Raw genomic sequence first — 27457 nt, 5'->3', positions numbered from 1 at the left:
AGCCCATCTTTTCTTTTTTAATGCACTTCTGGTAGATAACTTTTTATTTAGGAATATTTGTTAGAGATGAAAATGATATAAGAGATAGCAGAGAATGAAGACCTACAGGCAGTCATACTGCCTGTTTTCAAATCTTACTTTTGCCTTTATTAGTTGTGATCCATAGCCTCAGTTTCCTCTATAAAATCATAAGTTGTAGTGAGAAATAAATAACATATAAAACCCTAAGAAATGTCCCAGATTGCACAAGAGGTATTCCTCAAAGACATGCATTAATGTAGTCTTCCTTTTTGGGTCTAGGCCTTCCATTATAAGCTTTACACGCTTAAAAACTGAAATCAAACACTTAAAAACATAAAACCCCAAAATAAAACAAAACAGAAACCAGAAACTTTTGATTCTATAACAAGATAGAAATTACAGAAAATGATTGAAAAACATACATGGTAAACAGAGCTGATCCAAGGAAACTTTTAGTGTTATGCAATTTCCTTATAAAACAAAGGAATGAAAATATACAGTTAAGTAATCAAAACTAAGTGTTAAGTAACACCTTGGTTTTTAAAAATAGAAATCAATGCACTGGAAAAAATAGAAAAATGATAATACCAAATACAGGTAAAAATGTGAAACAACAGAAACCCTCATCCATTATTGCTGGGAATAGAAAAATGATATACCCATGTTCAAGTTAAAGTGGAAGATGCGCATAGCCATTACCCCCCAAGTCCACTTTGAGGTTTTTAAAAATTTTTGGTACTGAATTTGAACACAGGGACACTCAACCACTGAGCCATATCCCCAGTCCTTTAGTGTATTTTCTTTAGAGACAGGGTTTCACTGAATTGCTTAGGGTCTAGCTAAGTTGCTGAGGCTGGCTTTGAACTCATGATCCTCCTGCCTCAGCCTCCCAAGCACTGGGATTACAGGTGTATATCACCGCACCTGGCTAAGCCAGATATATTTTTAAAATATTTTATTAGTTATTGATAGACCTTTATTATTTGTTTATATGTGGTGCTGAGAATTGAACTCAGTGCCTCATACATGTGATGCAAGCGCTCTACCACTAGCCACAACCCTGGCGCCTAAGCCCAGATTAGTTGTAGTAGGACACAATAGATTTGATTTCATTTACTTATTTTTATGTGGTGCTAAGGATCACCTTAGCACCTAGCACCTCGCACGTGCTAGGCAATCACTCTACAACTGAGCCACAACCCCAGCCCCAAGCCCAGATATTTTTATCACCAAATGTTTTCAAATCTTTGGAGAACACATCTCCTAAAAGTTTAAAGAAATAAAAGAATCCTTTCTTTTGTGGTAGTTTATTTGAAAAATATTTCAAAAAACAGCTTAAGTTTTGTTGTGTCATTTAGATGGAGGTATAAATTAAAAAAACCCAATATCTAATTTTAATGTTTAAATGTGACAGTTCAAGAAAAGAAAATACAAATGGCCCAAATAAACAGATATTCAACCTTATTCTTAAATGAAAACTGTTCTGAGATTAAAATACCATTTTCAACTAATAACATATTTACTTTCTTTCCTTTGCAGTACTGGGGATGGAACCCAGGGCTTCTTGCACTTTGGGCAAGAGGTCTATTATTGAGCTACCTCTCCAGCCCAGATCAAAATGTTTGATAATTAGACTTACAAAGATTTGAGAAAATAGGGACTCTTGTGCATTTTTGGTGGGACTTTCAATTGGCACAATCCTTAGAGAAAGCAATTCAGCCAGTACCTGTCATAAATTTTAAAATGTACAAATCTTCTGACTTAGGAATCCAGTTTTATCTTAGGGTAACTCATTCATGCACAATATATGATCTATGTACCAAGTATAAAATGGAAGCAATGCTTGTAATAACAAATGACTGCAAATAGAAATGTGTCAGTAAGCAATATATTCATACAATAAAATCTTCTGTAGTTAAAAAAAAAAAAAAAAGAGCTGTGTGCACTGATGCTCACCTATAATCCTAGCAGCTCAGGAGGCTGAGACAGGAAGATCAGGAGTCCAAAGCTGGATAGAGTTCAAAGCCAGCCTCAGCAAAAGAGATGGACTAAGAAACTCAGAAAGGCCCTGTCTCTAAATAAAAATTCAAAATAGAGCTGGTGATGTGGCTCAGTGGTCAAGTGCCCCTGAGTTCAATTCCCAGTACCAAAGGGGAAAAAAAAAAGATCAAGCAAGCTACCTACTGGTATGAGACAATTTCAAAAACACCACATTAGGTCGAAAGGACAAGCTGAAGAAGAGTGTGCAATGTAATGTACCATTTAGGGAAAATACCTCTCGAAAGATATTTAATGAACAGAAAAGCTTTGAAGAGGAGGCTGGGGATGTGGCTCAGTGATAGAGCACTTGCCTAGAGTTTGTGAGGCCCTGGGTTAACCTCCAACACTGCAAAATAAATAAACAAAATCTTTGAGGAGGAACTGAGTTCTAAGGAGGTTTTTCACTATATGTCATTGTGTCTTCTGAATTTTTGAATGTGAATATGCTACATGTTCTGTTGAAAAATTTTTTTTAAGAAACCCAATTTTAAAATAAAAACTAAAATTGCAAGTCAGGCATGGTAGTATGTGCCTGTAGCCCCAGCTCCTCAGGAGGCTAAAGCAGGAGGATCACTTCAGCTCACAGATTTGAGACCAGCCTGAACAATACAGTGAGACCTGTCTCAAAGAAAAAAAAGAAAGAAAGGAAGGAAGGAAGGAAGGAAGGAAGGAAGGAAGAAGGAAGGAAGAAGGAAGGGCGAGCAGGCTAGGGGTATAGTTCAATGGTAGAAAACTTGCCTACTCATCATGAAGCCCTGGGTTTGAGCCCCAGTACCTCCAAATAAACAAAAAATTCCCAAAATATTCTTTTAAATCAGTTCAATTTAGCAAGTATTATATATTTTTCATTTGACTGATAAACTTTTCTACAATCCCATTAAGTCTCTCAGGCTCCATTAGTTTATTTACTAATTCCTGCTCAATAGCCATTAGGGCAAGGCCACTAAATTTCTCTTCTCCCATGTTATGAAATAAATATGTTTTAAGACGAGGCAATATAGAAAAGGAGTTTTCAGCAGTTGGTGAAGTAATTGGCCAAGACAAAGCAATATATAACAACTTTGAGATGCAAGGAATACTATTATGAAGACCATGCTGAATAAACAAAGAGCCAAGATTGACAAAGGTGATGGAATCATAATCTATGACAAAGTTTAGTTTTGCATAGTGCCGATAAAATCTAAGTTCAGGGATAATGTCTGCATCAAGCTGATAAAATTCTTGAATATGTTTGGCTGTTGCTTCATTTAATGGTTCGTTCCATTTAAATAGTAGTTCTGAAATCTGCTTCATTTTGCAATAATCGATCTCTGAAAAACATAACTTTAAATTTTGTAATACAGTATCCAGTCCTTGGTAATAAATATTAATCTTATATTGTTCTTCTGTTGAAGTAGGAAACATACTATCTGAATTATCAAGATCTATAGTTTTCTGAATTTTTCGTCTTCTCTGAAGATAAGGTTTTTCAACTTCAAAACCTTTACTGGTTATTTTTTTACATATTTCCTCTGCTCCATCCCAGATAGTTTTAAAATATACATCATTTCTTTCAGATGATAAACATTCCAAAATTGCTTCTATTTTTGAAGACAAAGAAAAAATGTCTATGGTTTCACTTTGAAGCTCTTTGGAAAGAATTCCTGTAACACTTAACACTCGATAAAGTAATTTCAAACAAAAGATAAATTCAAACTTGGAAACCAGTGCCAACAAGTCACTCAATTCATCAGCCAAACTTGTATTTGAGGAATGGCTTGATACAAACTCCAGTGTTTCAATAACCTCTGGAAGATTGTCAATCACAGATAACAATGTACGATCGTGGACTGTCCAGCATGACTGTGATACATGTTTTTTGCATGTCTTGTTTTGACTTAGCTTAAAAATGTTTTGAAATTTTGCCAACATTTCCCCAGACATATGAATAGTGTTGAACAAAGAACTGAGAGTATTTAGAGCACAGCGGAGTTCTTTTACTTCTTTACAAAATCTAATTACTGCTAAATCTAAAAAATGTGCATAACAATGTATATATAAAGCTCTAGGCTCTTCTTTCCTGAATTCTGCTGCAATTTTATTAAATTTTACCCTCAGATTAGTGGTACTGTCATAGGACTGGCCACATATTTTATTAAAATCGACTCCAATTTGCTGCAGATAAGTTTTGATATTCCTATGTAAATGGGTCCCAGTCATCTTTTCAATATTGACGAAACCCAAGAATCTTTCTTTAATTAAGATAGACTTTGATGTTTTTTGTGGGTATCTTACACAAATTGAAAGTTGCTCTTTTGTGACACTATCAGTTGTCTCATCACATATTATTGAAAAAGCTGAGGAGATATTGATCTCATTCACAATATCCTGTAACATTTCAGTCTTTATTATTTCAATAATATCACTTTGAATTTGTGTACTATTATAGAAGTCAACTTGTGAACTCATTAGTCGAAACATTTCTTCTCCTTTATCTTTTGCTCTGATTTCTAGCAATTCTAAAAAATTGCCTTTATTGATGGATGAAATAGACTGGTCATTTGCTCCTAAGGGTAAACACTGCTTTCCAAAAAATAAAATATTTTCTATTATAAGCTTTAGGTACTTTTTATTTCCCTCAATCTGATTTGAATTAATAGATAAATTATCACTAACAGCTTCATCACAAAACTGGTATTTCCTCCAAAACTGCAAAGAATTCAAATGCATTTCACTTTTTTCATGCTTTCTGAATTTCTCCAGAGTTTTTTTCCAATTAGAAGTTCCTTGGGTTACAAATGACTCTCCTCTATAGCTAAAATTTTTTTGGCAGAACAACTGACACGAATAACAGAATGTCATATCTTTTTTAACACTGTTTTCCACATGCTGAAAAGGTGAATGCCAAGGTTTCCTAGTATTTTGTGATTTACCTTTAACTTTTTGTACTTTGGCTGTAAATTTTGGGTGACACAATCCATCACTTATTTTCACAGAGTTCATATTGCACATAGGATCTTGGTTTGACACTTTATCTTTCTGTACTTCTATACTGGCACCAAAGGTGTGCTGACTGAGTACTGATGAAGATGGCAAAAGTCTTGGCTGTTCCACTCTATTAGCAACACCATTACTTGATTCATTGGGTGAACTCTTAGAGATCTGTGGGTAAAAAAGAGAAAAATCACTGTTGTTTTAATAGTCTTTAAATAAAATATTGAACATATCTATTTTAATAACACAGTAAAATGAGTATGCTATAGTACGAACTTCTCTGAGGAAACAAAAAAATTTATAATTTAATTATTTCAATCTAGATTCAGCATTAAATGTTTATAGAACCATTTTGTATATAGTTGTAATAAAATAACTTGTTGCTCAGGCAACTAGGATTGCTTAATAAGTAAAAATGAAGTAGGAGAAAGGAAATAATGATTAATAAATATACATAATACCTATATTACATGTATGCACATATATAATTATATATATAAAATCTGCTCATGAAAGAAAAGAGAGTAGACAAATAAATAAGGATAAAACTTACGTCTGTAATGACATTTGTTGTTACTGAAGAAACTGTACCTGTTAAAATAAATTAGAGCGTTACTTTAAGATCTCATAAACTAAAAAAAACAGTATCATAAACTCTAACTGCTTATTTTATATCAGGAGACAAAAAAAATTAACACATACATTCATCAAGTATAACAAAACAATGTTTATATCAAATGTCTTCACATCATCTTTTACCTTGTAAGACATCAATGTCCATGATGGGCAAGGCAACAGGATTATCTGCTAATGATACTATATTGCTAATAACTGGAATTGGATCTTTCTTTGGAGAAAGGTGCTCCATTGAAGCATCAAGTGTCATGGAAACATTTGCTGAAAAAAATAAACAAAATACTTTCTAAAAATCAGGCAGAATGGGTCAAACTAGAAAATGTTTTGAGCTAAAATATAGCTCAGTAGTAGTGCTTACCTTGTATGCACAAGACCCAGGTTATTTAAGCCTCAGCAATGCAAAAAAAAAAAAAAGTATTTAAAGGAATAATGCAAATATCTCATACTTTAGGATATTTCTGGGTATTGGAGTAATTTTTATTGGAGCTAAAGGATAGCCATTGTTTTCCCCCCAGGGGGAAGGGGGTGGGTAATAGGCATTGAACGCAGGGGTGTTTTACTACTGAGCCACAACCCAGCCCTCACCATTTATTTTTAAAGAATTTTATTTAGAGACAAGGTGTCACTGAGTTCTTAGGGGCTGGTTAAGTTTTTGAGGCTGGCTTTGAACTTGCCTATCTCAGCCTCCTGAGCCACTGGTATTACAGGTGTGTACCACCACATTCAGCTGGATAGCCAGGTTTTTTAGTATACTGTAATAACAAAATGATCATTTACACTTCCATATCATTTTATATCTTTCACTATTATGCATAATTTTTTAGTACTTTCATACTATTTGTTTGAAATTATGAGCAAACGTTTGCTGTGAAATTACCCATATCAGAAAAGAGTCTTTTAGAATCTCTGAGTGGGTATCAATTTCTAACTCTTTCATAATTCACAAACTTCAGCATCATTGGAGTTAAGTTAGTGTCCATGTTAGTACTGCAAAAGTTCTGTAATAGATATACAAATTTCAGGGGTATTATTCACTTGGTAGTCTATGTCAATAGCATCACTAGAAATGAAACACTTTGATGGAATACTTAGTTGGCCCTGGATTATATGTGCTTTTTCTATTATTGAATATTATTATTAATTTATTTGTGTGTGTGTGTGTGTTGCTAGGAATTGAACCAAGGGGCTCTCCATCATTGAACTACATCATCCCAGTCCTTTATTTTTCTATTTTTGAGACAGAACCTCACTAATTGCTGAGGCTGGCCTAAAAATTGCAATCCTCCTGCTTCATTCTCCTGAGTTGCTGGGATTATAGACATGTGCCCCTGAGCCCTGTTTATTACTGAATCTTCAAGCATTTCTAACTACCTATACTTCATGTGAAAATGAAAGTAAAAGTCTTATTTTACAAAGCAAAGCTAAGTAAACATTCTATATTTATTAGAACTACTCAATCAGAAATGTATTGAATAAACTCAACATTGACTAACTCCTATGAACCAAGTTCTATAGTAGGTTACTCAATGTGTACTAATGTAGACATGCATGTGTTCATTTACTAGAGGATCTAAATACTCCAAAGACATGGATCCCTATTTTTTTTCCATTAATCTTGTCTTAAAATGAAGAGGGTCTATATCAATTCTATAATCAATCTAACATAACAATCTTTTTTTTGGTTAATCTTAGCAAATAAATGTTACATCTCTGATGGTGACATAGCCATCCTTTTACACAAAAATACTAGAAAACAGTTTTTACAACTTTTAGACTGCTTTGACTTTTAGGTCAGTTTAATGTGGAAATGAATCCAGGTTACATATTAAAAGCAAAATATAGTTAAGTCAATAGTAATAATATAAAATTCTGAAAAAGCTAAACAAATATTACCTGTAGAAGATTCCACCTTAGCTTTATTATATGCAGAAAAACAATTAACAGAACAGAAAATCTCTGTCTTCCCCAAGTCATTAGTAATCTCAATCATTTCATCTGATGGCTTCAATGACTTGCAAGGAAAAGATGTAAGTATTTTGGCTGGTTTCTGTTTAGAGATTAAAATAATATTCATATTCCTGGCATAACATATATTGTTAACAAACAAAAGCATACCACCACTGCTTTTTTGAAATATTACAAACAATGACAATGAAGCCAATCTTTATACTTTCATAAAACCCGACAAAAAAGACACTATAGATTGCAATGAATGAAATGAAGGAAAGAAAATGATAAATCATTTGAAAACTGTTTGGTTATTTTTTGGATATATTTAACAGCAATAACAATGATAATAATCCATATGCAAGCAAAGAAGAAAGTGGTCATAGAAGATATTCATCATCCCATGCAATAAAAGTCTACCGAATAAATCAACAAAGTCTTATAATTATAGGTTTTTCTTCAATACCAGCTTGCACATCAGCTTAGGAAAGCCTTCTACCTGTGCTGAGGAGGAGCCAGGGTGTTTTAATATATACTACAATATACTATGGGAGCCACCATGTTTCTAGGCTAATTTCGTGATAAAACTTACAAGCATATTGTAAGAAAACAGGATATAAACAGTAAGAAGTATAGAGTATGATGAGTTCAATTGCAGGAAGTGTACAAAGGAAAAGGATAAACTGTGAGGTTCAATATCTATTCCTTCATACAATGACAATGATAAAACAGGACTACTTTTGGGGATACATGGTGGTAAGACAAAATGAAATATGCAAATTTTCTATGTGAAAGAGCAGAATATTGGAAAGAGAATAATAAACAGAAGATAATGTTGAAAATTTTTATTTTTAATCTTTTATTAATATAAATTTTTGTTCTACACGTAATTTTTAGTTTAAGTGATCAGCTGGTTTTGCAGATACTGTGTGTCATCCTATTCTTAAAAAGTTTTTCAAATTCTTCTTGTCTAGGATAGAAGGATCTTGCAGGTAGCACACCAAGAGACTCTAATGATGCCAGTTTCGACAAAGTGTTATCTATAGAGAGAGCAGGTCATGGTACGCTCAACTGTGGCTTTCAGAAGTTTTAAAAAAAGAAGCTTTGAAAGGCACAGCCTGCCTGGCCATTTTGATGCTGCCTGTGAGTTTTATATTCCATAATGGTGTTGGGATGTAGGTTAAGCACTCAATGAGGTATAACTTGAAACTGGGCTATGATTGGTTGGTTGCTGGCAGTCCTATTCTATATTAAAACAATTTCCTCCTAGAAGCAGAGACCACAGCCCCCTAACCATGAATTGTCTGTTCCCCCAACATGTCTAGTATGAGATTCTCACAACAATGGGAGACCAAGCCCCTCTGCAGATAATTCACTTGCTCCATTTTATTGTGTCATCCTCCCACATAGGTTTAATTCCTTCCTTGAAGAGATGGAAGTCACTATGTCTATTAGGTCCCTGGGATACACCATGTGGCTAGAAAACCTCTAGACCTGCTCCACATGGCAATCTATCTGATATTCTGTTCATAGCCTCATGAGCTGGTGGGATAACTAGGAGTCCTCCCATAATACCAGAGTACAGAGTTGTATTGTAGAGAATGCTTTACTGCAGGGGCAGCAGATTTCCTCTTGCTGCTGTCCTGAGTCTTGTTCCATTTCTATCCTTACCATTCTTCTGGGTGTTATTTTCTTCATTTTTTCTTTTTTTTTGGGGGGGGGCAATACTGGGGATTGAATCCAGGATCTCATGCAAGCTAGGCTGATGCTGTACCTTAGCCCTTTTAAAAATTTATCTTGAGACTGGATTTTTATTGTTTTTTAAATAAAAAGGGCTAGGGATGTGGCTCAGTGGTTACATAGCCTTGGGTGGTTCAATCCCTGGTACAAAAAAAAAAAAAAAGAAGAAGAAAGAGAAGAAGAAATGGCTGCAATCTCAAAGAACCAAAGGCAGAATGTTTTCTCTGATATGTGGATGTTAATTTATAATAAGGGGTGGTGGAGATAAAGGGGGAAGAATAGAGGTACTTTGGATTAGGCAGAGGGGAGTGAAAGGAGGTGGGGGTATGAGAGTAGAAATGTTAGTAGAATGAATTGGACTTTATTATCCTATGTGCATATATGACTACATGACCTATGTAAGTTACTCTACATCACGTAGAACCACAAGAATGAGAAGTTACACTTCATTTATGTATGTGTGTCAAAATTCATTCTATTGTCATATATAACTAATTAGAACAAATAAAAAAATTAAAAAAATAATAAAAGATACAAAACTCAACAAAACAAAACAAAACAAAAAAAGGCTGAGTATGGTGGCATAAACCTGTAACCCTATCTATAAAGGAGGCTGAGGCAGAAAGAAGGATGGCAAATTTGAGGCCAGTTTGGGACACTTAGTGAAACCCTAAATAAAGGAAAAAAAAAAAAAGGTTGGGGGTGTAGCTCAGTGATAGAAGGCCCCTGGGTTCAATCCCCTGTAACGGAAGAGGAAGAATACAAAAAAGATATGGTCAAAATAATTACAAATATTTCTAATATCCATTTTTTAAAATAGTAAGGCAACTCATTATTAGTACTGTTCAATATTTGAACATTTTCTAATTCTTAAACATTCATTAACAATAAGAGTTTATTTCATTATAACTATTATACAATACTTTCATATTGTTAGGGCATAGGGTTAGGTTGTGCTCATAACAACAATAGCCCTGCTCCATCTCATAAGCTAAAGAATTGGGTACTGAATGCAGGCTAATAAAAGCAGGACAAGGCTTACTTATTAAGTGTGAGTCAAGGAGGTAAAGAAGGAATGGCATTTCCTGCCTTTGAAGAAGGATTCTGTACCTTCCATTCTCCCACTTCTGGTCCCAAGGCAGAATATTCTTAGGGTGGGAACATTCTGCCACAGAAAAGATGCAGTTCACAAATGACACATCTGAATTGCGGATGGGACTCCCACCTTTAGTTGCTTGTTTTTTTTATTTTTTGGAGGGGTGGTACTGAGGATTGAACTCAGGGGTACTTAACCACTGAGCCACATCCCCAGCCCTTTAGATACAGGGTCTTGCTAAGTTGCTTAGGGCCTTGATAAGTTGCTGAGACTGGCTGGGAATTAGAGATCCTCCTGCTTCAGCCTCCTGAGCCGCTGGGATACAGGTGTGTACCACTGCATCTGGCAGCTGCTTGTTCCCCCCACCCCCCAGGGCTGAGGGCCAAACCCAGGGCCTCACATGTACTAGGCAAGTGCTTTGCCACTGAGCTAAATCCCCAACCTCCAGCTGCTTGTTTTTTAAGGAAGAATTTATAAGGATCAAGTAAAATCATAAAGTATCATATGAACAAGCTAGATATCTAACAGTCCCACTTTGTGAAAGGGGATCACATCCCTAACTGTTCATCTCACTTAGTCCACCAAAGCAGGGTCAGCTTTTCTTTTCTTTTTCTTCTTTTTCTTTTTTTAAAGAGAGAGAGAGAGAGAGAGAGAGAGAGAGAGAGAGAGAGAGAGAGAGGGAGGGGGAGGGAGGGAGGGAGGGAGAGAGGGAGAGGGAGGGAGAGGGAGAGGGAGAGGGAGAGGGAGAGGGAGGGAGGGAGGAAGGGAGGGAGAGAGGGAGAGGGAGGGAGAGGGAGAGGGAGAGGGAGAGGGAGGGAGGAGGGAGGGAGGAGGGAGGGAGAAGGAGAGGGAGGGAGAGGGAGGGAGGGAATTTTTTTAATATTTATTTTTTAGTTTTTGGTGGACACAATATCTTTATTTTTATGTGGTGTTCTACCACTTGAGCCACATCCCCAGCCCCAGGGTCAGCTTTTCTGCTCTCAGAAAGAGATAGACTCTCCTATTAGAAATAGGGGATTATTTCTCATTGGGTTATTTCCTCCAATGACTGATTCAGAAAAAGCATGTAACATTCTTTACATTGCATAGGTAAAAAAGAGTTAATTATATTTAGGATGTTTCTTTTTTTTCTGTAATAAAATTATGTGTATTATTTAAAAAAGAGTTAATTTTTATAGTATAAACAGACTCCTGCATATTTACTTTTTCTTTGGCGTAAGACAATCAATATGAAATTCTTTAGGAGAATATCCACATAGTACTTGTCATGAATTATGTAAGAAGGAACTGTTAAAATATTCAATTTCATCTTTATCAATTTACAAATGGAAATTATTCTCAATGGTACTAAAAATTACATCCCCACATTTTCCTAAAATGAAACCATTCATAGACCAACTGACAGAAGGAGCAACAGGTCTTTCTTCATACCTGCTTATATGCTGTAATATTCTTTGAACTATTAAAATAATGAGACTGTCCTTCCATTTGGAGTATGTGGAATAGACTAGAGCTGGTGTAACAGTAAACGCCACAGTTCTCAAAACAGTTCATGATAAAATTGTTAGCAGAGTGAAACTTTGAAAAGCAGTCATTACTGCAAAGGCTATGTTTCACTTTCTAGTATTTTACTTCATATTGAATCTAGGATTTAAATAAAAGATTTAATACAAACTCTGATATTCAAACAGAATCCCTCTAGTTATTAAAAAAAAATTTCAACTTACAATGGTTGTCTTCTGACACATGTTACACTTGGTCAAAATGCTATTAGTACACACAGTAACAAATGGTTTCCTTTTTTCTTCATATGAGGAAAGACAAGACTGGCTGCAAAAATGTTTGCTAGTAGTATTATCTTCCAGCTGAACACTGATCATATCCTTCTGATTTAAAATGTCTCTAAAAATAAATAACAAGGACACCATTAAACACTTTACCATAATTATCATTTCTCTTTCCTAAACTGAATGACCCCTGACCCCTGAAACAGGTCCCTCCTTGCTCCTTCCTTTACCTTAAGAACTGTAAAATGGTAAAAACCTGAATTTGGTAGTTAGTTCTACCACTTACATTTAGAAACCATGGATAAATAACTCTAAAACAAAAATCATTTCTGTTTCAATTGCCTTTATTTTATTTGTGTATGGTGCTAAGGACCGAACCCTGTGTCTCACACATGCTAGGCCAATGCTCTGCAACTAAGCTACTGATTCAGTCCGTGATCACAATTTTGAGGACTATTTAGCTTGGATTAGTTGGTGCTAGTGTTAACAGAATGATGATGACAAATCACATAGTCATTCCCGAGAAACACTGGAATTTATACAACATATCAACACATGGTCTGCAAATTCCTTGTGTGTGTGTGTGAAGGGTGGTCCCCAGATATTTTCCAGGGGACTATAAGATCAAAACTATTTTCATAATATTAATATGTTAATTGCCTTTCTCACTATGCTGTCATTTTAACTGATGGTATAAAGGCAATAGCAATTTCAGTATGAAAAACAAGTATATATTCTTGCAAGTTCTTTAAAATTTTTTTTTATACTTGTAGATGGACAATATGCCTTTATTTTATTTATTTATTTATTTTAATGTGGTGCTAAGGATAGAACCCAGTGCTTCACATGCTAGGCAAGCACTCTGCCACTGAGCCCCAGCCTCACCCCCTCATGCAAGTTCTTAAGAGCACCATTGACAATGGCTGAAAGATGAAAACAGCTCAAATGTTCATCAGTGGACACATGGATAAACAAATTGTGATAAATACATACAGCAGAATATCACTCAACTACTAAAAACAGAATGAAGTACAACAGAATGAACCTCTTGAAAACATGAAAAGGTTGAAAAAACAGACACAAAAAGTCATATGTATATCATTCTGATATGAAATACTCAGAACAGATAAATCCATAGAAAGAATGCCATGGTAGTTGCCCAGGGCTGGGGACAGAGGGAAATTGGGGGAAAACTGCTTATTGAGTACAGCACTTTACTCCGAATGATGTATATGTTCTGGAACAAAATGGAGGTGATAGTTGTCCAACACTGTGAATGTACTAGATGCCAATGACATGGTTGATTTTTTTATTATATCAAATTCACCTAAATGAACTGGGAAATGAAAAAAACCAATGGTAGGTGAAACTGTTGCAGCCCTAACACAAATCAAGGCAATGACATTCAAAATGTAACAACACACACATTCACTGTAAAACAAAAATCATTTCTGTTTCAATTTAAAGATGTCCTTAATGAAACACAAATATTTTAAACTTAAATATGATAATTTTAATGTTCCTTATAACAAAATGGGACACGGGCATAAAAGTACTTTCCCTGCCCACCAAAGGTGAATGACTGTCTCAATGAAAAGCCTACATGGAATGTTTAGAGTTACAACCTGAACAAGTCACTTTTCTTTCATGGATCACATTATTTATTTGAACATATGACTTTAAGACAAACTATTATCCAGAAGGTATCTGCCAAGTATTTTCTGGAAAATGAAAAAAGTGGATCTATCACTTCCTACAGTCTTGCCAATGATAAAATTCAAGCTTTCAATGATAAATTAGGAGTTTTTGAAAACTTATATTTGCTACCTTAAGCTGGATCTCTTCCCAACATTTGAAGACTTTTCTGATGAGGCTGGTGATGATTTTAAAAATATTGCATAGTGAAATATGTCAACATTTGAAAGATTTGAAGAATGCAATAAATCAACATTTTCTAAATGACAATAGCATGCTATTACAAAAATCATTCACTGGTAAAACATCTATTCAAAATACAAGAGAGGGGTTGGGGGTATTGGCTTAGTACATTTGTCTAGCAAGTGCAAGGTTTTTCAATCCCCAGAAGTAGGAAGAAAAATAAAAAAGGGTATAAGACAAATTAATATATTTTAAGACTATAGAGTATTAAAAGTTCACTGACATGGTTTCAGAATGCACACTGCAACTATTTTATTTATTTTTTTGATACTGGGTACTGAACCCAGAGGCACTCTACAAAAGAGCAACACCCATAGGCCTTTTTAACAGGGTTCTGCTAAACTGCCCAGGCTGGCCTTGATTACAGGAGTGCACCACTGTACCTAGCACCACTGCAATCAAAAAAAGTGTCCACAAATATCTAAAAGGCTAATGAAACACTTCTCCTTTTTCTAATTACATATTTGTGAGGCTATATTTTCTTAACTGACTCTTAACATTTTGCAACATATGGAAAACAAAAGCAAATTTGAAAATTCAGACAGATATTAAAGTGGTTTGTAAAACTGATAAAACAATGCCAGTTTCTGAAATTAATTAAAAATGCCATTTGATTTTTAACATAGCAAATTTGATAAATATAACCTGTATAAACCACAACTCTTTCATCTTCAATTGTTGACTTTGTTTTGGTATTGGAGACTGAACTCAGGGGTGAATTATATTCTAGTCCTTTTTAAAATATTTTACTTTGAGACACAGTCTTGCTAAGTTGCTGATGCTAGCCTGCAATCCTCCTGCTAAGCTTAGCTTCTTGAGCATCTGTGATTATAGGCATGTGCCACAAGAGTCTTCAATAGTTTTAGAGTGTAAAGGACACAAGCATAGTGACACGTGGCTGTAGTATCAGCTACTCAAAGAGTCTCAGACAGGAAGATCTCGAGTCTAGGAGTTTGAGGTCACATAGGCAACATAACAAGACCCTGTCTCAAATTTAAAAAAAAAAAACAAAAAATGAAAAGTATAAGGGGTTCTTAGATTACAAAGTATGACAACTGCTGCTCTGAGAAATACAAAGATACCTGCCTACCTAGAACCCTCAGAATATCAGTCTTTGAGGACAATGGTTTTCAAGATAAACTCCTCCTGAAATCAATATTACTTTAACACTTCCACATTTTAAAATTTTAAATGTATGTATCATGAACTTTCCGACTTTTAAAATTGAAACTAACAGATTCACATAATTATCACATCAGTAATTTTACTGTTTCAAAAATTGAACTTCATTTCCAGTACTGATCTTGTTCTTTGGAGTAATATTTAATGTTATGATCAATGCTCTTGGACTTATGAATACACACTATAAAATCAGATCATGGAATAATTAATTTGAAGAGGTGATGGTAAGAGAAGAATGAGGGACAGTGTGAGAGTAAATAAGAGGTATAGATATTTGAGGTACATACTTAAGTCAGAAAGAAATTAGCCAGCTGGGAAAGGAGTCAGAAGAAACTGCATCAGCAGATACACAAAAGTCAGAAAATGTGTACTACTAGCATTTTTTTTTTAAAACTATTGTCAGCATAATAGAATGTTGGCTTCTAATCTACTTAATTTAAAAAATTAAAATATGAATCTCTGCTAGAAGGACCTAAAGCTAAACTCTGAATACATGTGTGAACAACTTTTATATAAATAAATCAAGCATTAGTGCCTAGGCCTATTTTTTTTGCCTTTATTAATTGCTTCCTGGATTTCTAGTTAGTTTCACTAAAGTACAGAAATGACACTTCTTAAATATATGCTTCTCAAAGATAAGTCATAAGTTTCTAATATGATTTTAAATATCTGCAAAGCTAGCTTTCACTTGGTTCATGAATTAAGATAAAAACAGCATTAACTCAAATCTGATGTTAAATCATGGCTATAAAAGAAAACATAGGGCTGGGGACACAGCTCAGTTGGTAGAGTGCTTGCCTTGCATGTAAAAGGCAATGGGTTCAAAACAAAAAAAACAAACAAAAAAGAAAACTTAAGGTGGATGCAGTAGCACACACCTATAACCCTGAAGCTTGGGAGGACAAAGCAGAAGGATCATAAATTTAAGCACAGCCTCAGCAACTTAGTGAGACCCTGTATCAAAAACAAAAAATGCTGGGGATGTAGTTCTGTGATAAAATCCCCTTGGTTTTAATCCCCAGTACCAAAACAACAACAAAACACCTTAAAATGACTAAAAGTTGGCTAAAATTTTGAGAACTACAGAAGAGGGTAATGAATGCGGAATTAAAAAATTTTTAACAAAGTAATTTACTATGAATAATGATAGCCTCTCCTAAACATTACTACCATCTTTCCACCAACCTACAATTTTTAATGAGAAAAAACTTTATTCCAGAGGAAGTAAAATTTGCCTCTCAGTTTTGCTCATACTTGATTTGTATACCTTAAAGAACAACTTACACACTAAATCTTTCCTGTTTCAGCCTTTTTCAATCTGTCTGTGAAGCTGCTGCTGAAGAAAAGTAATGAGTATACTCCAAACAGAGCAACTTGATACCTTAACTTCTCAGGGCCTCTGTTTCCTCAAAACCAAAAGAAAAGGTTTGGATTGGATGATCTCTCTAAGGTCCCTTCCAGTTTTATGATTCTGCAGAGAGAGAAAGCAGGCTAAAGAGAGTGCCATATAGCCCATAGCTAAACAGAAAAAAGACAAAGGACATAGTACAGTATTGAAGGGTTGAGAAAGCAAAAGAGACAGATAAGTAGAGTTTCAGGGAATAAGACTTGAAGCAACAGTTAACACCAGAAGCAGCAGCCAAATGAAGAGCTGAAATAACCCACAAAAAAAGTCTGTGAGTTTGTTAAGGGAATAACAATAACAACAATGATAGTCAACATGTATGGAATTCTTATTATATGCCAGTATTGCTCTGATTGAATGTATTACTTAATGCTCATAAATCTTGTGTACATTCCATAAAACAGGTGGGAATACTAAGAAACAAAGAAGTTCTCAATGCTTCTCAAACTTTAGCATGAATATGAATCATATGGGGATAAATGCAGTTCTGATACAATAATTCTAACTGGACCTAAGAACCTGTATTTCTAGTAAGCACTTGGATGATTATAATATAGTTGCTTGGGGATCACACTTTAAATAGCAGAATGCAAATAAAGGAAATAAAATTCAAATTATAGCAACTTAATTTCAAGACAAGATAACATTTGAGAAGAATTTATTATATTTAGAAGTTAATATGATGGTCTATAAATTAATATTTATTATATTTAGAAGTTAATATGATGTTCTTGTTTGGCATTAGCATTTTGATGATTGTTAAGAAACCAGAGTTAATATTATCTTAGGACTTGCAAAGTCAAAATGTCACTAATCCAATCACAGAGACCAGACCTACCTACATACATGTACATTTATCTATGCTTTTTAACTTTTCAAAATAATTAAGTAATTTCACTTACCATTATAATAGTAATGTAATATTATTCTACATCTTGGAAGATCCATAAGTTATATGACTATATTTTTAGTAGGCTGTTTCTTATACAGTTAAATGATAGAACAGAATGAGCATCTCTATAATGAGCATTCCTATAATCCTTACTTATAGAAAATTTCAAATGAAAGCTCTGCAAGTCACATCATTTATAAGGGAGAGAGAAAGAATTGCTTGTGGGTTAATTTCTGCAAACCTCTCAATTACTAACAACTACTTTTGAACAATCTATGAGAGCAACTAAAAGCAGAAGCATTTTTTCAGTTAATCAAGGTAACATATCTTTAGAAAATTACAACTAATACTCTGACCAAAATCTATGTAGGGAAGTAAAAGGTAAAATTTAGAATTATATACTTTGTGCAGTTTGAGCAAGTTCTTTTGGCAGAAGCTGGTGAACTGGCAGATGAAATATGTTCTATGATGCAAGGGGTAGAGCAGAAAAGCTGAGTAGACCCTTTCCTCTGATAAGCAGTTTGCCCCTTCTGGAGGATTTTTTTACAACCACAACAGGAAACCTGAACAGTTGTGGTTGAAACTGAAGGAAGCATTTTATTTATGCCAGATGATGCCAAAGAAAGCTGAACTCCTGTAGTCAACTGTGATGCTACAAAAACAAAACAGGAAGAAGCTTATTAGTATTTTCAACAAATTAAGTATGCATTATTTTTTAAAAAAATATTTATTTTTCAGTTGTAGTTGGACACAATACCTTTATTTTATTTATTAATTTTTGTGGCACTGAGGATCGAACCGGGGTCTCACATGTGTTAGGCGAACGCTCTGCTGCTGAACTACAATCCAGCCCCTAAGTATGCGTTCTTTCATTTTCTTTTAGAGTTTACTTTTATCCAACCCCCAAAAATGCAGTATTCAAAGGCATTTTTAAGAAGAATAAATTTGTTATTATGCTAGTCATAATAAATATAATTAACTTAAATAATTCTATTACCACTGTCTGAAAATGTAGTATTTATTTTCAGTTCATTCTCCTGAGTTTTGGGTTGTTGGGCTTGACAATATTCCTAAAAAAAAAAAAAGAGTTGAAAATAATGAATATAATATACTTAAAATAATCATTTAATAGAAAATGATAAATTACACTTGAGTCTGTTCAATTAGCTGTATTACTGAATCAAACCAAGGCAAGAGGTAAGCATTCTCCTTTTGGTGCCCTGTGGCTGATAATTTTAATTTTCTATGACACCAATAACTGATTGGTTAATATCAGGTTATCTTTTTTGGTGTAAGAATTAGGTAGACTGAATTCTATTATCACACCAGTTGAAACTGGCCTGTAATTCCTGACTTCTGAGGTGAGGTAAATGGTTTAGTTTCAGCTTGGTGACATGGAAATTTAGTGACTTCATTTTGATTTTTAGCTCATTCTGCTGGGGCCCAGTGCAGGAGCTTAGTCCCAAACAATGGTCTTCTATAATTTTTTACTCAACAACTGCTACTACCAATAGAGAGTAGACATAATGACATATATTTTCCCTATTGTTTTAATCATTAACAGTTCATTATCTTCATAAATACCTTAAACTTAGAATTGCTGTATTGGGCCAAATGATTCTTATGAAGTAGGAGTTTCTTTCAGAACTAGAGGCAATTTCATTTCCACTCTATCTCAACTTAATTTGTATGTGTGACTGTCCATGGGTTGAAAAAGCAATAGTTAACTGCTAGATTAATATTTCCAAATGTCACTAATTTAATACTGATCTAATTTATATACTTTTCTTTTTTCTTTTTCTCTTTCTTCCAAAAAGAGAGATGGAGCCTACCAATGTTGCCCTGAACTTCTGGGCTCAATCAAGCCTCCTGCCCCAGCCTACCTAACAGCTGGATTATAAGCATGTGCCACTGGATGTTTAGGCCATTTTCAATGGAAATAAGTTACAACTAAATTATCTTGCCAGGTGTAGTAGAACACACCCATAATCTGAGCTACTCAGGAGGCTGAGACAGGAGGATTACAAGTTGAAGGCCAGATGAGGCAACTTACTGAGACTCTGTCACTGTTTAGTGCTCCTAAATTCAATCCCCAGCATCACTAACAAAGAAAAGAATGTAAAATATTTACTTGAGTATTGTCAGGTTCTGTCTTAATTTCAACTAGCCGCTCCAGCTGTAATGCCATTGTCTTATGTTCACCATCTGAAGGTTGTCCTTTCATTTTAGTATTGCATGCAAAGAAATTTTCCAGTTCTAAATTAATGGATTTCTTCCTGGGGACCGTGTCCAAATTCCTGAAATTAAATATTGATAGAAGTCTGATTTTAAAATTAATATTTTAAATATGGTAATTTTGTGGAATCACAAAAGAGGTCTTAGACAACTCTGCATCAAAGCTCCTTCACAGCACCAACACTAGCTTCCTTCCTTTCTTTCAATATTTCTAGATAATTTTGCTTTACAGTCTTTGACAGCTAATACCTCTGTGCATTCTTCTAGAACTAATTCCCACTTCTGTTGCCCTAGGCCTGGATGCAGATACCACAAAACCTACAAATTGTTTGGGGTTTTTGGTTGTATGTTTTGTTTTTGGTATTGGGTATTTAACCCAAGTGTGCTTTTACCACTGAGTCACCTCCCAGCCTTTTTTAATTTTAAGCCAAGATCTTTCTAAATTGATGAGGACCATGCTAAATTGTTGAAGGTGGCCTAGAACTTGGGATTCTCCTGCCTCACTCTCCCAAATTGCTAGGCATGCACCATCATGCCTGGCTTTACTAACTACTGTAGAGGGTAGGGATAACTTACTCCATGGGCACAAATTTACATTCAACACATACAAAAAGAGAATTTAAAAGCTGTTACAGGAGTAATCTGAGATTTGTGGTTTTATTCTGGGTTAGTATATGAAAGACCCAAGTAATTCTGCCATTAGTTTTTTACTGAGGTTGGGGCCTAACCACCCCTTTATCTCCATGTTCTCAGCTTGGAAAGCTCCTATTCCAAGGTATAAAATTAAGTAATTAATTATAGACTGACTGTTGAGAGCCACAGCCAAAGCAGCCCCAGCAAACTTCCAGCTGATTGGCTCCTCTGCGGTGATGCTCATTGGGCTTTTTCCCCGCCCTTTCAGACCACGGAGCTGCTCATTGGGGGACTCTTTTGGCTCCGCCCACACGACCCAGCCAATCTGCCTCAAGAGCGGTTGAGGTGCTGGCTGGAAGAGCCGGTGGTGGCAGTTGGGCTGCCTGGAGATATCGGGTGGTGCAGCGTGTGTTCAAAAACAATAAAGTTCGTTCCAGCTTGACAAGTGGCTTGTGAATTGTGCCCAGCCAGACTGTGGCATTTGGTGGCCTGCACGGGAACGACTGAGGGTAAGTGATAAGGTAAACTGCTCGCCCCTGAGGGCAGGGCAAGAGGATGGGTAGCCATTTTAAGATTCTTCTTTTGTTTTGTTTCGCTTTTGTTTTAAGTTGCCTCGTTCAGCTAAAATTTGGGGATAAACAGAGGTGAGGCAAAGAACCTCACCCCCTCACTGGTACAAAGGCCTATCCACAGGTATGGCTGTATACTGGACCAGTAGTCAATGATGGGTAAGATCCAATTGCAATGGTACCAACCTAAGACAGGAGGCTGAGGCCTTGAGGTCAGCTCATCCGATGACAGGTAAGAACCATATGTAGTATTGGACAACCTAAGACAGGCATGGTCCCTAAGCCACATGCTTGTTGTTTAATTAAACAGAGAGGGGGAGATGTTGACAGCCGCAGCTGAAGCGGCCCCAGCAAACTTCCAGCTGATTGGCTCCTCTGTGGTGATGCTCATTGGGCTGTTTTCCCGCCCTTTCAGACCACGGAGCTGCTCATTGGGGGACTCTTTTGGCTCCGCCCACGTGACCCAGCCAATCTGCCTCAAGAGCGGTTGAGGTGGAAGAGACAGTGGTGGCACTCGGGGAATTCCTAGAGAGCTCAGGTGGTGCGGCGTGCGTTAAAAAAAAATAAAGTTTGTTCCTGCTTGACAAGTGGCTCATGAATTGTGCCCAGCCAGACTGCGGCAACTGACAGTGCAGTTAATAATTCATATAGCCAGTGTTTAGCCCAAATGAGCAAGGCACACAATCTGTACACCAAAACGCACTGGAAATTAATTACTATATTGTCTTTGAGTAGATTCACTTCACCTGAAATAGGCTACACATGTCTATCAATTAAAAACAAAGATGGCCATACTACCAAAAGTGTTATACAGATTTAATGCACTCCCTATTAAAATTCCAATGACATTCTTCATAGAAACAGAAAAAGCAATCACGAAATTCATTTGGAAAACTAAGAGACCCCAAATAGCTGAATCAATCCTTAGCAAGAAAAGTAATGCAGGAGATGTCACAATATGAGACCTTAAATTATACTATAGAGCCATATTAACAAACACAGTCTGGTATTGGCATCAAAAGAGACCTGCTGGGCTGGGGATGTGGCTCAAACGGTAGCGTGCTCACCTGGCATGCGTAGGGCGGCCCAGGTTCAATCCTCAGCACCACATACAAAGATGTTGTGTCCGCCAATAACTAAAAAATAAATATTAAAATTCTCTCTCTCTCTCTCTCTCAAAAAAAAAAAAACAGACCTGTAAACAAATGGTATAGAATAGAAGACACAGAGAAAAACCCATATAAATACAGTTTTCTCATAAGGTGCCAAAAAAACACTGGATAAAAGAGAGCCTCTTCAACACATGGTGCTGGGAAAACTGGAAATCCATATGTAGCAAAATGAAATTAAACCCTATCTCTCACCCTGCACAAAACTCAATTCAAAGTGGATCAAAGATTTAGACACTAGAACAGAGACCCTGCACCTCACAGAAGAAAAAGTCAAGCTGAGGTCATAGCCAGTGGTAGAGCACTTGCCTAGCATGTGAAGCACTGGGTTTGATTCTCAGCACCACATATAAACAAACAAACAAATAAATAAAATAAAGGTCCATTGACAACTAAAAAAAAAAAGGAAGTCCAAATCTTTACCATGTTGGCTTGGGAACCGACTTTTTTTGGGGTAAGGGATGGATACTGGGGATTGACTTCAGAGGTACTAGACAACCGAGTCACATCCCCAGCCCTATTTTGTATTTAATTTAGAGACAGGGTCTCATTGAGTTGCTTAGCACCTCACTTTTGCTGAGTCTATCTCTGAATTTTCGATCCTCCTGCCTCAGCCTCCTGAGCCACTGGGATTATAGATGTGCACCACCATGCTTGGCAGGAACTGACTTTAACAAGATTCCTAAAGCACAAGAATTAAAATCAAGAATCAATAAATGGATGGAATCAATCTAAAAAGCTTCTTCACAGCAAAGGAAACAATCAAGAATGTGAAGAGAGCCTACAGAATGGGAGAAAATCTTTACCACATGCACCTCAGAGCAGTAATCTCCAGGATATATAAAGATCTCAAAAAACTTAACACAAATAAACAAATAACCGAATCAATAAATGGGCCAAGGAACCGAACTGACACTTCACAGAAGATATACAATTGATCAACAAATATATGAAAAAATGTTGAACATCTCTAGTAATTAGAGAAGTGCACATCAAAACCACAGAGATTTCATCTTACTACAGTCAGAATGGTGATTAAAAGAATGCAAGTAACAACAAATGTTGACGAGGATATGGGGGGGGGAAAGGTACACTGTTGGTAAGGCTGCAAATAGGTGCAACCACTCTGGAAAGCAGTATGGAGATTCCTTAGAACACCTAGAATGGAACCACCATTTGACCCAGGTATCCTACTCCTCAGTTTATACCCAAAGGACTTAAAATCAGCATACTACAGCAACTCAGCCACATCAATGTTTATAGCACCTCAATTCACAATAGCCAAGCTATGGAACCAACCTAGATGCCCTTCAACAAATGAATGGATAAAGAAATTGTAGGGGGCTGGGGTTGTAGCTCAGTGGTAGAGTGCTTGTCTGGCAAGTGTGAGGCACTGAATTTGATTCTCAGGACCACATATAAATAAATAAATAAATAAATAAATAAATGAATGAATGAAATAAAATAAAGGTCTGCCAACAATTAAAGAAATTGTAGTATGGAATGGAACACTACTCAGCCTTAAAGAAGAAATTATGGATGGAGTTGGAGAATATCATGCTAAGCAAAATAAGCCAATCCCAAAGAATTAAAGGCTGAATGTTTTCTCTGCTATGTGGATGCTAATTCACAATGGGGGGCGGCTAGGGAAGAGTGGAGATACTTTGGATTAACAGAGGAGAGTGAAAGGAAGGGAGAGGTATTGGGGTAGGAAGAATAGTAGAATGAATCGGACATTATTATCCTATGTGCATATATGATTACATGACCTGTGTAACTCTATATATCCACAACTAGCAGAATGAGAAGTTATATTTCATTTATGTATGATGTGTCAAAATGCATTCCACTTCATGTATAATTAGAACAAATGAAAAAAACAAAACCACCACCACCACCACAACAAAACAAAGCACCTATGAGTTTTGGTATCTTGGAACCCCTTCAAATGTGATATAACACAAATTAGAGAATACTGGAAAGCACCCTGAAAAAAAGTCAGTATTTCCGAGGCAGGGAAAATGTCTGTCCAATTATCAGAAAAAATAAAGAGCAAAACAAACCCATACATGAATGATGACAAAATGTACACGAGAATAAAACAAGTCTCGAATACTAGTTTTTAATACAGTCCTTCCCATCTTTCCAACCAAGGGCTAAGTCACTTTTTTTTGTTTTGTTTTTTTGGTACTGGGGACTGAACTCAGGGGCACTCAACCACTGAGCCACATCCCCAGACCTATTTTGTATTTTATTTAGAGACAGGGTCTCACTGAGTTGCTTAGCGCCTCACTTTTGCTGAGGCTGGCTTCGAACTCGCAATCCTCCTATCTCAGCCTCCCAGTGGCTTTTTAGTTTTAGGTGGACACAATAAATTTATTTTTATGCAATGCTGAAGTATCGAAACCAGTATCTTATGCATGCTAGGCGAGCACTCTACCACTGAGCCACAACCCCAGCCCTTTAATTACATTTTTGATTAACAGTCAAAAGATAACTGTGGGGCTGGGATTGTAGCTCTTTGGCAGAGGCTTGCTTGCCTTGCTTTTGTGAGGCACTGGGTTTGATCCTCAGCATGGGGGGCAGAGGGGAACAAAGACATGCTGTCCTCCACAACTACAAAAACAAAACAAAAAAACTGTGGCATTATCTGCCTACTGGTCAACACTGCCTGGGAATCATTTAAACCTTTTTGATTTAGAGTCTGAGGATGGTAGATTTAGAGCACATGTTGAGAATGCACAGGCCCTGGGTTTAGTCTCCAGAACAGAAAAAAGATTTTTTTTTTTTACTTAAACCAAAGGGGAATTTTTTTTTGTTGGTATCAGGAATTGAACCAAGGGGGTGCCTTAACCACTGAACCATATCCCCAGCCCATTTTTAAATTTTGAGACAAGTTCTTGCTAAATTGCTTAGGGCCTCCCTATGTGGTTGGGGCTAGTTTTGAACTTGTGATATATTCACTCACATAAACCCTAGAGGGAAATCACTACCTTTTTTCTGGGGGGGGGGGACAAGGGGTACTGGGATTGAACCCTGGGCATCTTGGAACCCCTTCAAATGTGACATCATACAAATTAGAGAATATCATGCTAAGCAAAATAAGCCATTCCCAGCCCTTTTTGAGACAGGGTCTTGCCAAGGTGCCGAAGCTGGTCTCAAACCTGAAATTTTGCTGCCTCAGCAGCCTCAGTCATTGGGATTACAGGACTGTACTGCCCAGACCAGCTAAATCTAAATTCACTACTTCTGCAAGTGCACCTACTCCATTAATGCTCTTGCTACAGTCTAAGAATTAAATAAGCAAAGTGTAATAATGAAATTCCTGTTATAACTTTTGGAGGCCTCTTGTGTATTGTGACAGGGAATACAAGGTATTGTCAGATGTTGTTAGTGATTCAACTCTTACAGCAAGAATTGTTAATTTATCTACTTTCCAGCTTCTGGTTCAGTTTAATTGAAAAGTATGCGGACACTATACCCTGATTAAGCTAATTAAATTTTAAACTTTTTGATTCAAGGAAATCAAGATATTCTCAATCCTGCACTTTAAAGCAAAATATATGGTGCCTTAATTTAATCCCAATTTCAAATCCGAATTCATCAAGAGCCAAACATGTTTGTGTTTTTTTTTTTTTTTTTGAACACGAGGGATTTAACCCAGGGGCGTTTAACCACTAAGTCACATCTCCAAAATTTTTTATTATTTTGATACAGGATCTCGCTAAATTGCTCAGGGACTCTCGAAGTTGCTGAGGCTGTCTCTGAATTTGGGATCCTCCTGCCTCAGCCTCTGGAGCTGCTGGGATTACAGGCGTGTGCCACCACGCCTGCCAACAGCCAAACTTTTAAAATAATTACATTTTTCTTTTTGTTGTTATTTTTTGTTCGGCGGTGCTGGGGATCGAACCCCAGGGCCTCCTACATGCTAAGCAAATGCTCTACCACTGAGCTACAATTGTTTCTTTTAGTTGGGACATCGTGTACCATTCTATTTGCAAAAACTGTTTCCAGATTGTTTGAAAAATCATCGTTTAATGCATAGAGAGCCACGGGTGTGATTTCAATGTTTTAGAAACGGTGGTCGCAGACAGAGCAAAGGCAGAAAGCCGGGTTACGATGCAGGAGCAGTGGCGGGCGAGAAACCTCTGAAGCGGGAGCAGTGACCCTGAGATTCTCGGCGGGTGAGGTCAAAAGAGGCGACCGACGCTCTCCAGGTCAGGGCTAGGCCGCGAGTCCCCGACCCCCAGGTGCCAGCATTTGTATTCAGGGCCCCGTCTCTAGAACCCGGTTCCACCCGCGCGGCATCCTCCCTCAGACAGGAGAAACTCTGCCCCTTTCCGGTAACGCGCAGGAGTAAAGACCGAAACCAGAGCCGTAGAAGAGGAGCCTTACTAATTTCTCTCAGGAACGCTCGCCGCAAGCAGCTTCTCAGGGTCTTGTCGACGCAAACGGCCCCGCCGGCCCCGCCCCTTTCCCCGTCGTCCTCTGCGGCCGAGCATGCGCAGCGCAGCGCAGCCTGACGCTGTCCTGTCTCGCGACGTCCGCAAGGGCATCTTGTGATGGATGGGGAGGTGGACCAGGGGCCAGGGGCCAGGGCCCAGGGGCGGGCTTTAAAACCACACCGGTGCTTTATCATCGAAGTCATCTCTATCCACCAGGCAAATCTAGGTTCTTAAAGGCTAGAGAAGCATGTGGGAATGACTCATCTCAGGCAGGGCAATTGAATTTCCCGGATTTGAAAGATGACACTACTACTTATTAGCATTAAAATAAATGATTATCGACAACTTATGTACTTTCCTATTCTTCTTGAAATGGTGATAATTAAAATGCCTGCCGCTAGGCTTGCGAATATTAGGCAATGGTAAGAAAAGCATCAAGTGCAGAGTAAATTCCCGCTATTTTTATCTGCCAGGCCTGGTGGAGCACACCTGTAATCCCAGCGCCTCAGGAGCCTGAGGCAGGAGGATCACGAGTTCAAAGTCTGGTTTGGCAATTTAGGAGGCCCTCAGCAATTTAGCAACCCTCAGCAACCCTGTCTCCAAATAAAATGTAAAAAAAATAGGGCTGGGCTGGGGTTGTGGCTCAGTGGTTAAGAGTCTTTGTGTTCAATCTATAATACCAAAAAAAAAGAAAAGAAAAGAAAAGAAAAAAATAATAATTAAGGTCCTCTGCCATCATGTTTGTTTTT

General features: G+C 36.8%; 1 protein-coding gene across 9 annotated transcripts; it reads right to left on the bottom strand.

Annotated features, from left to right (window-relative positions):
• Positions 1-124: 124 nt before the first annotated feature.
• Positions 125-26812, bottom strand: Zmym1 (zinc finger MYM-type containing 1). 9 transcript variants are annotated; one of them, XM_021735426.3, is made up of 10 exons: positions 26659-26812; positions 19789-19954; positions 18655-18727; positions 18060-18309; positions 12181-12355; positions 7564-7717; positions 5794-5931; positions 5588-5625; positions 4974-5202; positions 125-3371 (listed from the first exon to the last, which is right to left on the bottom strand). In XM_021735426.3, the coding sequence occupies exons 2-10, from the start codon at positions 19879-19881 to the stop codon at positions 2896-2898; spliced, it is 1626 nt and encodes a 541-aa protein (XP_021591101.1). In that variant the 5' UTR covers positions 19882-19954; positions 26659-26812; the 3' UTR covers positions 125-2895. The 9 variants fall into 9 exon arrangements, with proteins under 9 accessions (XP_021591101.1, XP_077882017.1, XP_013220474.1 ...); XM_078025891.1 differs by adding an exon at positions 22162-22230 and having other exon boundaries at positions 125-5202; positions 26659-26745; XM_013365020.4 differs by having other exon boundaries at positions 125-5202.
• Positions 26813-27457: the final 645 nt, after the last annotated feature.

Source organism: Ictidomys tridecemlineatus, chromosome 11 (genome assembly GCF_052094955.1).
Source record: "Ictidomys tridecemlineatus isolate mIctTri1 chromosome 11, mIctTri1.hap1, whole genome shotgun sequence".
Classification (NCBI taxonomy): Eukaryota; Metazoa; Chordata; class Mammalia; order Rodentia; family Sciuridae; genus Ictidomys; species Ictidomys tridecemlineatus.
This window is presented reverse-complemented; position numbering and strand designations above follow the sequence as displayed.